At 40.3% G+C, this 11,663-nt stretch overlaps 4 protein-coding genes across 5 annotated transcripts in view; all 4 read right to left on the bottom strand.

Moving 5' to 3' along the window:
• The window catches only part of LOC104807760 (protein DETOXIFICATION 46, chloroplastic), a 5,103-nt gene extending 4,459 nt beyond the window's left edge, over positions 1–644 (bottom strand). The window contains exon 1 of the mRNA XM_010533161.2: positions 194–644. Within this exon, the coding sequence (XP_010531463.1) occupies positions 194–644 (451 nt within the window). The remainder of the gene's footprint in view (positions 1–193) is intronic.
• Positions 645–1,332: 688 nt separating this feature from the next.
• LOC104807762 (protein DETOXIFICATION 46, chloroplastic-like) lies at positions 1,333–5,413 on the bottom strand. The gene is made up of 14 exons (XM_010533165.1): positions 4,746–5,413; positions 4,515–4,609; positions 4,008–4,116; positions 3,886–3,941; positions 3,686–3,741; positions 3,302–3,440; positions 3,093–3,230; positions 2,882–2,950; positions 2,682–2,792; positions 2,366–2,494; positions 2,162–2,239; positions 1,971–2,042; positions 1,801–1,863; positions 1,333–1,647 (listed from the first exon to the last, which is right to left on the bottom strand). Exons 1-14 carry the CDS (start codon positions 5,176–5,178, stop codon positions 1,567–1,569), a joined length of 1,629 nt encoding a protein of 542 aa, XP_010531467.1. The 5' UTR covers positions 5,179–5,413; the 3' UTR covers positions 1,333–1,566.
• Positions 5,414–6,271: 858 nt separating this feature from the next.
• Positions 6,272–9,694, bottom strand: LOC104807764 (protein DETOXIFICATION 47, chloroplastic). The gene is made up of 13 exons (XM_010533166.2): positions 9,236–9,694; positions 8,744–8,838; positions 8,545–8,653; positions 8,405–8,460; positions 8,202–8,257; positions 7,944–8,082; positions 7,636–7,842; positions 7,372–7,482; positions 7,168–7,296; positions 6,946–7,023; positions 6,764–6,835; positions 6,606–6,668; positions 6,272–6,527 (listed from the first exon to the last, which is right to left on the bottom strand). The coding sequence occupies exons 1-13, from the start codon at positions 9,627–9,629 to the stop codon at positions 6,435–6,437; spliced, it is 1,602 nt and encodes a 533-aa protein (XP_010531468.1). The 5' UTR covers positions 9,630–9,694; the 3' UTR covers positions 6,272–6,434.
• A 1,532-nt stretch (positions 9,695–11,226) lies between these two features.
• LOC104807765 (SH3 domain-containing protein 2) overlaps positions 11,227–11,663 on the bottom strand; it is a 3,636-nt gene continuing 3,199 nt past the window's right edge. Inside the window, exon 11 of one of the 2 annotated variants that reach the window (XM_019201811.1) lies at positions 11,227–11,464. In XM_019201811.1, the coding sequence (XP_019057356.1) occupies positions 11,453–11,464 (12 nt within the window). In that variant the 3' untranslated portion in view covers positions 11,227–11,452. The other variant, XM_010533167.1, reaches the window with a different exon arrangement.

Below are 11,663 nucleotides of genomic sequence, written 5' to 3' on the forward strand. Positions count from 1 at the left end.
CCCCCCCCCCCCCTCCAATTTGACAAGCGAGCGAGGGAACTACCCTGCTTGAAAAGGCATCTTACACAAAACAACAATATCTTTTTTTCTTTCTTTCCAGCATCTTCATGCTAATCAAACAGAGAACCAATAATCATCAAAGCAACCAAGTGTTCGATAACTAATGCAGATTCTGTGATGTATATATACATACCTAAAGCGGCGAGTTCGATGGAGCTCCCTTGGCCGATCACCGCCGTGTCAATGAGACTCATCAACGGGCCACAGAGCCATAGCCCCGCCGCGGGACCGGTGAACATGACGATCTCCTTCATCTGACCCCAAATACTCTGATTCGCCAAATCGTCCGCCTTGACCCCATCTGCTTCAGCTTCTGCAGCCATCACTTCGCTCGGCGGAGAAATCGTTCCGTTCTCGCTGCCTCCGTCAAGAACAACAAGTTCTTGATTCGGAGTTGCGCAGTTTCTGACGAACCGGTTCAACGGGGGGAACTTTGCAGCGGAAGCAGAGCTCCGGAAGCTCAGAAACGGCGAGTTCCATTGGCGAAAGCTGATTGAAGATCGGAATGGGAGCTTGGGGTTAGGGTTTTGCAGAGAAGAAATGGAAGATAACGTTAGAGTTGGGGTTCTGGTTTGAACTTGCATTTCACTTCTCTTCACCTCTATACGGAAAACACGAGAGAGAGAGAGAGAGAGAGAGAGAGAGAGAGAGATTTCCGGAATACAACAGACAGATAAACGACCAGCTCCAAAGGTGTTCACAGTGACCCGCCTCTCTTCCCTTTTGTGAGCATTCGGTTAACGGGTCATACGGTTAAACAGACCGAACCAAAATCAAACAATAATGTGATTACAGACAATGGTCGGTTACTTGACTTATGCCGTGTTTGGGTCTGTCCATTTCTGCCGGACATAACCACGTGACTCTCAAAGCCCAATTATTAGTAAAAGAAGCACGAATGCAATAAATAAATTGTGTTTTGTTTTATATATTTTAAAATGTTGAATATGATATATTTTAAACCGCTCAATTCATAAACTAAGGAAAAAAAAAGAATCCAATTTCAATTTTTTAAAAAAAAAACGGTTAACAATTGAATTAAGATCTATATACGAAAATGTGAAAAGAAGAGGGGAGATTAAGCGACTAGAGAGGAGTCCAAGTGGGGTGTGTGGTGTGGGAGCTGCAAGCAACTTGGCATCTGATCAAGTGGTCTGCCTATCTTCTCTGAAAGGAAACAAACCCGAATCATTTTTCTCTTCCTTATTTTCTTCTAGTTCCCTAATTCTCTCTTCCACACGTTGATACATTCAAAATATATACACACATATATATAGAACGTGACGTATGTTATGGTTCTTGGGCAAAATGGGACACAATGACAAAGCTGCGTTCGATCAAATGCCATCCATCCTTCACTAGATTGTCGTCAAAAACCATGCGTATACATATACGTTCGAGAAGGTTACGCATGGGAACGCACATCTCCCAAAAAAAAAAGGAAAACATGAAGTAGGATACGGTCGTTGGTTGTCCGAAGCATAGGGGGGGAGAGAGAGAGGACCCTCACGCTATGGATGGAGCATCTGAAACATAGAGGACGCCATCCCGTGAAAGAAGCCGTCCAAGAGACAGAAAGAACCTTGCCTGATGACATCATAAGAAATCTCATGTTTACACTCCCTTACCATTACTATATGGATCTTGCATTTGTTGATTCAGCTTTTGCATGTTGTAGACAATTTAAAACATTGAATCTCATACACTTCTTTCTGAAAGAAAAAGTTTTGGATTTTATACCCATAGGAAGCCGACGAGGGTGAACCAGCAGCCTTGCAAGCCATATCCTCGATTGCTCAGAAGCTATATATATATATACAGAAGAGTGAATTTAAGAAAACCTACTGATTCATAATTGTGGGGTGGGGGGGGGGATAGAGATGAATGAGAATATTGTGTTGTATACGTACCATTAGTAGAAGCCCTGCTGAGACAAAGCATCCACTCATTGATATACTCATGTATCTCAGATCTCTTCCTGCCTGCGATGTTCGATAACTTGTGTCTGTCAGTGCCTCTTTCATGATGCTTTATGCAGAAAACTTCTCTTACAGTTCATCATTTCTCTAAAAAACAAAAAAAAAAGGGTATAACTTGGTACCAGTAAGGTGCCTTCAAAGCTCATAGCAATTGGTGTCACGGCTAAGGCAAGAAACTGCGATATCAGCACTTTGTGCATCTGCAAGACCCAAGCTTAGACTTTTCATACCAAAGAAGTTTCCATGGTGTTTTCCGCACATTGCATACACTTTTTTCAGTCACCGCATTCAGGACTATGTATAGACGAAGAAGAAAGAGAAAATACCTCCTTCACGACAACCTTGTCAGGCGTAAATATGCCCGGAAACAGCCACAGAAACGCTGTCCCGAGAGTTCCTACGACCAAACCAACTGTAGCTCCAATGCTTGCAAGTGACTTGAGAAGCATTCTTGCCTACTCGCATAAAAACTTTGTTTTAGGAACATCATTCCGATCTTCAGAGCAAAAATGAGCATTTCTTTAATTAACAGCTAACAAAGATCAATGTCATATGCAGGCAGCCTCTACGAGGCCAAGAACCTTGAAGGATGACCATATCTTGTATAATTTGAGAAGTGAAAGAGAGAGAGAGAGAGCTTACCTTAGGCAAGTTACGGTTAACACCGTATAACAACTCGGGCATAAAGGATTGTGCAGTCTGAGAGAGAGGCTCTCCCCAGACAGAACACATACAGTAGGCCTGAATCATAACCTATCAAAAACACACAACCATTAGTTTGGTTTGGTTTGGTTTGTGAGAACAAACTCAGTAAAACTGAAAACTCATAGAGAACATCTCACCTGATGAGCCGCTAAAACGTTTGTGCCCATCGATGTCGCAAAATATACAAGAAGTGTGTAGAAAGCTATCTGATTATACAAGGGAGCAGAGTTTTTCACAAAAGGTTATTTTAGGAGATACATAGACAGACACCTATATATATATATATATATATTATAAGGACAATATTATGGCGGTGAAAGTGTATATATATGTGAGAGGGAGAGAGACCTTGGATGTCATAGTTACAAAGACAGGAGCAGCGAGTCCGAGGATGGTCAGAAGCTCAGAAGGAGAAGGAACTGTGAGGGAGAAGGCGTTATATCCTTTCTTGTTAAGAGCATCCATCATCATATATGCTGCAACCACCTACATACATAACATCATCATCACCATCATCATCATTTCCAGTTACTGAGTAATTGATAAGGAGGGCTTACTTGTGAAACCATAGTAGCCCAAGCTGCACCAGCGATGCCACAACCAAGAAAACGGCACAAGACAACATCCCCCACACCGTTGATTGCAGCTGCAACTGCTAATGCCTTGAGAGGTCCGCGCGAATCTTTCATCCCCAGGCTACACACAATAACTTCACTTCATTATCAGCCATTTGTTTCACTAATCCTCTTTTGAAACCTCGGGTTTTAGCTAGTGATTCATCGATGCCTTTGAAATGGAACCAGCCTCCTAGCACATACGTATCATCTTCCGTAGGATACTCATTCAATTTCTTAATATTTGGTGAATCTTTCTATATGTTCCGATAGACGACAAACTCAGAGAATGTATATCTATACACACACACACACACACGACAGGACCTTGCGCTTTGAGCAACTGTCCCAATGAGAACGGCAGGCCAAGCAAATCCACGAATCTGACATACACAGATGAACAAAAGGGTTGTCGTGGCGGAATTCATGAAAAAGAAAGGTGTGCAACTGCAGATGTTAAGATCCACAGAAGGCAGGAATATCAGAAAATGTCAAAATAACAAACAAGATGGAGAAATTAATGGAACCTGAACATAAGTATTGGCTGCAGGCAGAAGATCCAGATTCTTTGCCCCAGCAAAAGCTGCATTAACAATGCCATATTAATGGATAATCACAGGATGTTTTCTTGGGGGATGATGGTTTTTACCAGTGAGAGCCCATGATCCAAATTGTCTGGTGAATAAAAACATGAAGAACCCACATGCCAATCCTATGAACAGCAACACCGATATCTGATGCTGCACTTCCTCTTTGTCCTGCCCCCATTTTATACATATCTCTCAGTTCATATTTGTTGAATGTCTTGCTTCTTAATCCGTTTTGTTCTTTCTTTCAATAACCCTGTTTTGTGTTTTTCCAAATGTTCTTTTATTTTTTATATTAAACTATAATTATTGTTATTATTATTATTTTTGGTAAATACACGTATAATCGATGGTGTGAGATTCCCTAGAGTCCTATACCCCATATATATATATATATATTATATTAATATAATAAGAAATATATACCCATTAAAATTGTATCTGGGAAAGGAAAAACATATGAATATCAAATTGCTATCTATCTATCTATCTATCAAAAGCCAATTTCTTATATTGGAAAAACATTATTACTTATGATAAATAAATAGGAAAAAAAAAAACAGACAAACCTGGCGAGCAAGAGAGGTGGCGACCAAGTTGGAAGTGGCGACGGAGAGGAACATGAAAGTATAACACAGATTATCACAAAGCACTGTTCCAGGACCTGTTCATGGGTTTCCACTCTCCGATTAGTGTTACTCGAATCCCTAACGAACCCAGAAACCCTAATCAACCCCCAGATTTTCCCGTCAGCCAAACAGAGATTCTAAGAGACATGGCTATGTATATTCATAAAGTACCTAAAGCGGCGAGCTCGAGGGAGCTTCCTTGGCCGATGACGGCAGTGTCGATGAGACTCATCAACGGACCACACACCCACATCCCCACCGCAGGTCCTGTGAACACCACTATCTCCTTTATCTGTCCCCACATGCTTTCACTCTCCAACCCCTCCTTCTCCTGTTCTTCCATTTCATTGATTTCTTCGCTCCCCTGAGGTATCGAAACGGCATCGCCCTCGGTTTCTCTCTCGATTATGAGTTCCCGGCTCGAGTTCACGACTCGGAGGAACTTTGGCCCGTATTGAGAGCCTCGAAGCCTCGGGTACGGCCGCTTCGGTTCGCCGAAACTGATGGATGAACGAAATGGGGTTCTTCTGAGATTAGGGTTTTGTGGAGAAGGGAGTAAAGCGGTTAACTTTAGGGTTTTGCAGCTTTTGCTTTGAATCTGCATTTTTCTCCTCAATTCCTCCTCCTCCTCCGTGGTTTGTGGATGACAAAACAGAGCAGGAGGAACAGAGAAATAGCAGTTTTAACCGTTTGGGTGCGGCTCCTGCCCTCTCACTCTTAAATAGATGCAGACATCTGTCCGGTCCGGTGCGATGAAACCGGAAACACAAATTGGAACAAACCGAACCGGTAATCGGACATTCAAGACCGATTCGATGAATTCAAGATTACCGTAACGTCTAAGATATTGGAAGTAGACACGCAAGCCACAACTTCGTTTCATTACAAAGTTGGAATGGAGATTTCAAAAAATATAATCAAAACAGAGAAGATGTAAAAAAAAATCAACCCAACCACATAACAAAGAAAAGAGAGAAAATGTAATAATGACTTGGTAAAAGTAAAAAAAAACACGTGGTGAAATGGAGATTTTTCGAATGAATCATGATGGTGGTAGGTGGGACCAGATGACGAGTGGTCAAAAAATGTATGGCCCCCATCGGTGGTAGCTCTCATGGCTATTCATTCGGGTGGACGATATTCCGATTCTCTCATTTTTCAATTAGGGAATTATTTTTTTATATTTTTGTACTGACCTTTTGCAATGGTCCGAATTTAAAATGTGTACATCGGAGAAAAGAAGTTGGTCCATGAATTATATTATTTCATTAGTTCTAGTGGGGGTCCATATTAAATTTTAGTTACGGTTACAAATCAATTGATTGATAAATTCATAATGTATTATTTTATAATTTAAAAAAAAAAAGAAATGACCAAGTAGACCATATTTTAACTGTATTCTGAAATTGTTCACTCATGCATTAATGAGAAGCAGAGACCCGAATCGCGAGAAGGACAAAAATGTCATCATTCACATTCACAGGACAGCCGAGTGCTACATATTATCACATGGTATTATTGTACGACCAAGTTATAACAGTTTCTGGGTTGGAGTCTAAAATGATTTCAATGTGGGGAATGTTTAGATTAGATGTTTCCAACTCGTTCTTGGCAGTGTGTTTGCACCGAAACTAAGGTATTAAAAGTTTGTATTTTCCATTATCGCAGAGAAAATACAAGGAGGAGGGCAGAATCTATATTTCCAAAACTAGATTAGTGGTGCAGTAGGTGGGTTTATGTTGCCAAAATTCAAATATATATATATATATATATATATATATAAATATATAATGGATTTGATAATAGCAACAAATAAAAACCCAATATCGTGTGTGTGTGTATATATATATATATGAAAGATTAAATCTTCTCCATTGTATACTGATTAAAAGTATGGGAATATAGTAAGCCGTCCGGGGAAAGTAGGCGTCCAAGGTACAGAAGAAACCGTCCCTGCCGACACAAAAACATTGATAAGGGCAAAGACAAAAACGAGTTTAGATTCATCTGGTGGTTGGGAAATGATCATACCCACTGAAATCCAACGAGGACGAACCAGCAGCCTACCAAGCCGAAGCCGTTTCTTGTCACCAACTGTCAACAACCAAAACCAACAACATTATTATTGTAACTATATCATAAGAGTTCAGCTCGTAACACTCTGAGGATGTTCTGTCCGAGAATCATACAGTTAGTATAAGACAGCCGAGGACGAAGCTTGCGCTCATCACCGAGCTTACGAACTTGAGGTCACGTCCCGCCTTCACACATTTAACATTTACAGAGATTCCGAGTCCATTAGGGGAAATATAGCAACTGGCTTTTACAGACTACCAAAGGATTAGAGGGTTTTATGATCAAAGAGGTTTACCAGCAAAGTGCCTTCCAGGCTCACTGCGCTCGGCATTGCAGATAACGCCAAGAAAAACGGTATCAATACCCTGTGCATCTGCTCCACATTCATACAAGATAGATCATTATCAGCTAATAAGCTAACTACTTGGATCTATAAATTTGAGGAGAAAAATCAAGATTCCCGGGGATGTAGAGAAACATAAACAATGTGACTTAAAATGCGAGAGAAGGAACTGACCTCATGAATGACAATTCCATCACGAGTGTAGATGCCGGGAAACAGACCAGGGACAGATGCTCCGATGACCCCTAGTACAACTCCCAGCGTTGCCCCGATTATCATAAGGGACTTGAGCAGCGTTCTTGCCTGCACATTTTCACGAATTCAGAACCAATACTGACTTAGAAAATGAATGTCCCATCATTGACGTCGAATTCCAACCTTGGAAAGATTCCGTTTCACCCCGTATAACAACTCGGGCATGAAAGACTGGGCCGTTTGAGAGAGGGGTTCCCCCCACACATTGCACATCCGGAACATCTGAGCCATAACCTATTAATTTGTGTGTATCGTTCAGCTGTTCGTCAGCCACCGCCGTGCAATTGCTTATGAATTTTATTTACATCTTTGGTATGACAGTTCGAATTCATAGAATAAAAGGTCGGTGAAAAAGATCGCAGAAACTGGAAATCAATATCTATTTACCTGATGAGCAGCAAGAACGTGAGTACCCATGGAAGTGGCACAGTATATGATGAAAGAGTAGAAAGCAACCTTCGAGAAAATGGACACCAGGACTGGCGCGGCAAGGGCAGAGATTCTCCAGAGCTCTTGCGTCGAAGGAACAGCAAAGGCGAAGGCATTGTACCCTTCTTTGTTGAGAGAATCCATCATCATATAGGCCGACACAATCTAACACACAAACACATTTACATGATTGTTTACACATCCAAATGCATATAGAAAATGATTTTTTTTAGCAAGAAACAGATGAAATGTGTTCATAGCAATACTTGAGAAACTGCGGTTGCCCACGCTGCTCCGGCGATACCTTGTCCAAAAAACAAGCATAGGATTATATCACCAAGGCCATTTATGACTGTGGCAGCCGCCAACGCTTTCAGAGGTCCCCATGAGTTTTTCATTCCCAGACTGAAGCAAAGTTCGGAGAAATCTTAGCCAAGGTAAACGTACTAACCAGTCTATATATGCAAGATATTGGACTTCAGAAGTTGTAAAGCATCGAATTGAGATAGAGGGAATATCAGAACCTTGCACTCTGAGCAACCAATCCGACAAGAATAGCCGGCCAAGCCAAGGCCCGAATCTGGGAAAAGAAAATTGTGCAAGAACATCATCAGTCTTAACTCAAAAGTTTCTTTATAGCCCAATTGCAGAAACAAGCAATGATCGAGACATGATTAAAAATGAAACCAGGAACATGGATAAACACATGACAGAAGAGCTTAAGAACCTGGATGTATGTATTTGCTGCAGGGACAATGTCGATGTTCTTTCCTCGGGTAAAAGCTGAAAAATGCAAATATTTTTCTCAACGTGGACAAACTCAGATTTCATTGCATAAGAATGGGAAGGTTAATGGTTCCAAATTACCAGTTACGGCCCAAGTGCCAAACAATTTAGTGAACAAAAGCATCAATAATCCACATGCCAAGCCAATGAAGAGTAAGACAGAAATCTGATGCTGTGCCTCGTCCTTATCCTGCCCCAACACAAATACAGAGTTCTTGCAACAGACAAATACTCTCAAAACCCAATGAACTTAAAACACAGGCGTTTCAAGGACATCAACCTGTTTGGCAAGAGAAGTGGCGACCAGATTTGATGTAGCAACTGAGAGGAACATGAAAATGTAACTCATATGATCACAGAGAACTGTCCCCGGACCTGTCAATCACAAGATCAGATGATTTCTGAAACCATTAATTCTATGCAAAATTAGTGAGATAATGAACGTTTAAGGATCCGTGATCGAGTGAGGAAGAATGTGGTCCAGACAACCCTTATTCTACCGAGAAACAAATTCAACACGTAACCAACGGGGAAAACATCATTTTAGAGACCCTTTCCATATAGTAATAGAATTGACTAGAGAAGAATCTCTTTTCTGAGTGATCTGCATACAGGAATTACCTGAATATCAATAGAAGAATGAAAAAACCATTTCAAAATCCGATTTCTCCTAGCAAGCGAAAGAAGAAGAAAATGCTGCTCTTTTTGTCTTCCCAGACTTTCCCGTTGACCAAACAGATATTTGCTGTATACATACAGAGAAAGAACGTACCTAAAGCGGCGAGTTCAACGGAACTGCCTTGGCCAATGACGATGGTGTCGATAAGACTCATCAAAGGCCCACAGATCCACAGTCCCGCCGCCGGACCTGTAAACGTCACGATCTCCTTCATCTGCTCCCATATGCTTTCTCTCTCCTCTCTCTCTTCCTCCACCAACCCGCCATCGTTTTCCTGTCCAATACTGACACACGCTCTCACCAATCTCTCTACGCAAATTTTCCGGAGATCCGCCGGATTCCGCCTCAATATCGGCGCGGCCGCACTGAGACTTCGCGGCGGCGAGGCTCCTCGGAATCGGATCAGAGTGTGGTGAAATCGCGAGGGATTAGGGTTGTGAAGTGGAGAGAGAGAGGGGAGAGAGAGGTTATTGGTTCTGAGTAGCATTTCGATGGTCTGATTGATGGGAGAAAGAGGTGTGAGAAGCTTATTTGGCGCCTTGAGGCTTGAGGTCTCTTTGTTTACAAATAATTTTGGGAAGACGTCGCCAACTATATAAACTCCTCGACCACGTGCAGTATTTTTTTAAAAATAAAAAATAAAAATAAAAATTCCTTTTTATACCATTTCATTTAAATTTCACGATCAATATTGGGTTTGGGTTAAATTAATCCATTTAATTTATGCAACTGTTTTTAAGGCCATTATTAAAAAATAATTTCGTGATTTTTACTTGTAAAACGTAATTATATCTATTAAAAGCAAAGACGGATGGAACCTAAGCGGTTCAATTATTTAGGAATGGAGCACCCAACTCTCCCATCCCATCATGAACCACGTGGGTTTTAGAAACAGACAAAACTTAGGTTTATATATGTGTACGGCTGACTCGTTGTGTGTCAGTGCTTAGACAATGACCACCATAGTATTTTATTACATCTTCATCGTCCAGAAAATATCAAGTTGAAGCCAGGAGGCGCGTCATTCATACATCATGATGTAATTTAATAAATAATAATATGCGGGGAGTTTATTTTTTTTTATTTTTTGTGAAAAAAAACAAAATGGGAGATGGTGACCAGGAAAGCAAAAAAAAAAAAAAAAAGAAAAGAAAAGAAGGTGGTGTTAAAGATTGGCGAAATTCATGCGAAAATGCTCAGAAACATGGGAGAGAAAGGTTCAATACATGACAAGAGAGAGTCAAGCTACTCCCTCGATTTTCCAAAGAGGTGAGTTTCCAGGTTAATTCTGGTCGATTTCTTGGTCCAAACTCCAAGCAATCAAATTCAAATCAACTGAGAAAATAAAAAAAAATGTATTCTTCTTCTAAATTTCCACTAGAATTCTGGACAACTTCCCCTTTACATTCATTACTGAGAATGCCATAAATAAGTTTGGGCACAGATCGGATATCCGCATTTTTTGGAGATATCCGTCTTTATTTTCGTCTTTGTCGGTTTTAGAGAAATACTATCTCCGTTTGTATCTCACAACATCCGCATACCCATCTAATGCGTACCTATAACTAAAAGACGGATAGCCGCGAATATCCGTACCCATATATAAAACATTAATCAATGTAGAATTAAACCAAATAATCAACAAAAAAATATACATATTTTGGTACAAAAACACATTTATAAGTTTAAAAATTCTTAAAATATAACAATATACGTAGAATCCTAAAAAAAAATTCTAAAATACATAGTGATTTGAAGTTAAATTCATCAAAACTTAAAAATCCAATATATAATCCTCAAGAAAAGTAGAAATAACCTAAGTATTTTGGTAATTATATTAAGAATATAAAGGTAATTTTATAATTTTAATATATACGCGGGTACCCGTTATTTCAAAAACCTGAATCTGAACCCGTATGATAGGTATTCCACTTTTTAATCCTCGTTTTCGTCTTCGTTAGGTGTCTAGTATCCGTTGTTCGGATACCCACGAAACCGAATACTCGTATACCTGCGGTTAACGGTTTAAATGTCCAGCCCTAGCCATAATAACAAAAGTAAAGGAGAGAGACAGAGGGAGTGTGTGTGTGAATGAAAGACATTGTCTTTATCAGCATTAATACCGACCAACATTGCAGAAGACAAAAAGTAAAAGAAAGACAACTGAATTTAGATATAATCAAGATATATAGTTGATGATCACCAGTGTCAAACAGCAGAGCAGGGGAGGAGCGCCAAACTCGGATATTTTCCCAATACATTGGATGCATTATCATCAGGAAAAGGAAAAAAAAAGAGAGAGCAGACAGGTCAAAGAACAACCTGAAATGAGAGGAGATCATTTGGAGCATGTAAAGTATTCACATATCATAAATTGAGAAAGAACATTTGGAGTTCAGTTCTGGTGTTGTATCAGATTTTGTCAGCACAAAAGGGGAAAAAATACACGGGGAAGAACAGAAAATGGTATGGGTTTTCTTCTTCTTAGACAAGAACCATGGCACAAGCTCCGGTTCAGCAG

Source organism: Tarenaya hassleriana, unplaced genomic scaffold (genome assembly GCF_000463585.1).
Source record: "Tarenaya hassleriana unplaced genomic scaffold, ASM46358v1 Cleome13, whole genome shotgun sequence".
Classification (NCBI taxonomy): domain Eukaryota; kingdom Viridiplantae; phylum Streptophyta; class Magnoliopsida; order Brassicales; family Cleomaceae; genus Tarenaya; species Tarenaya hassleriana.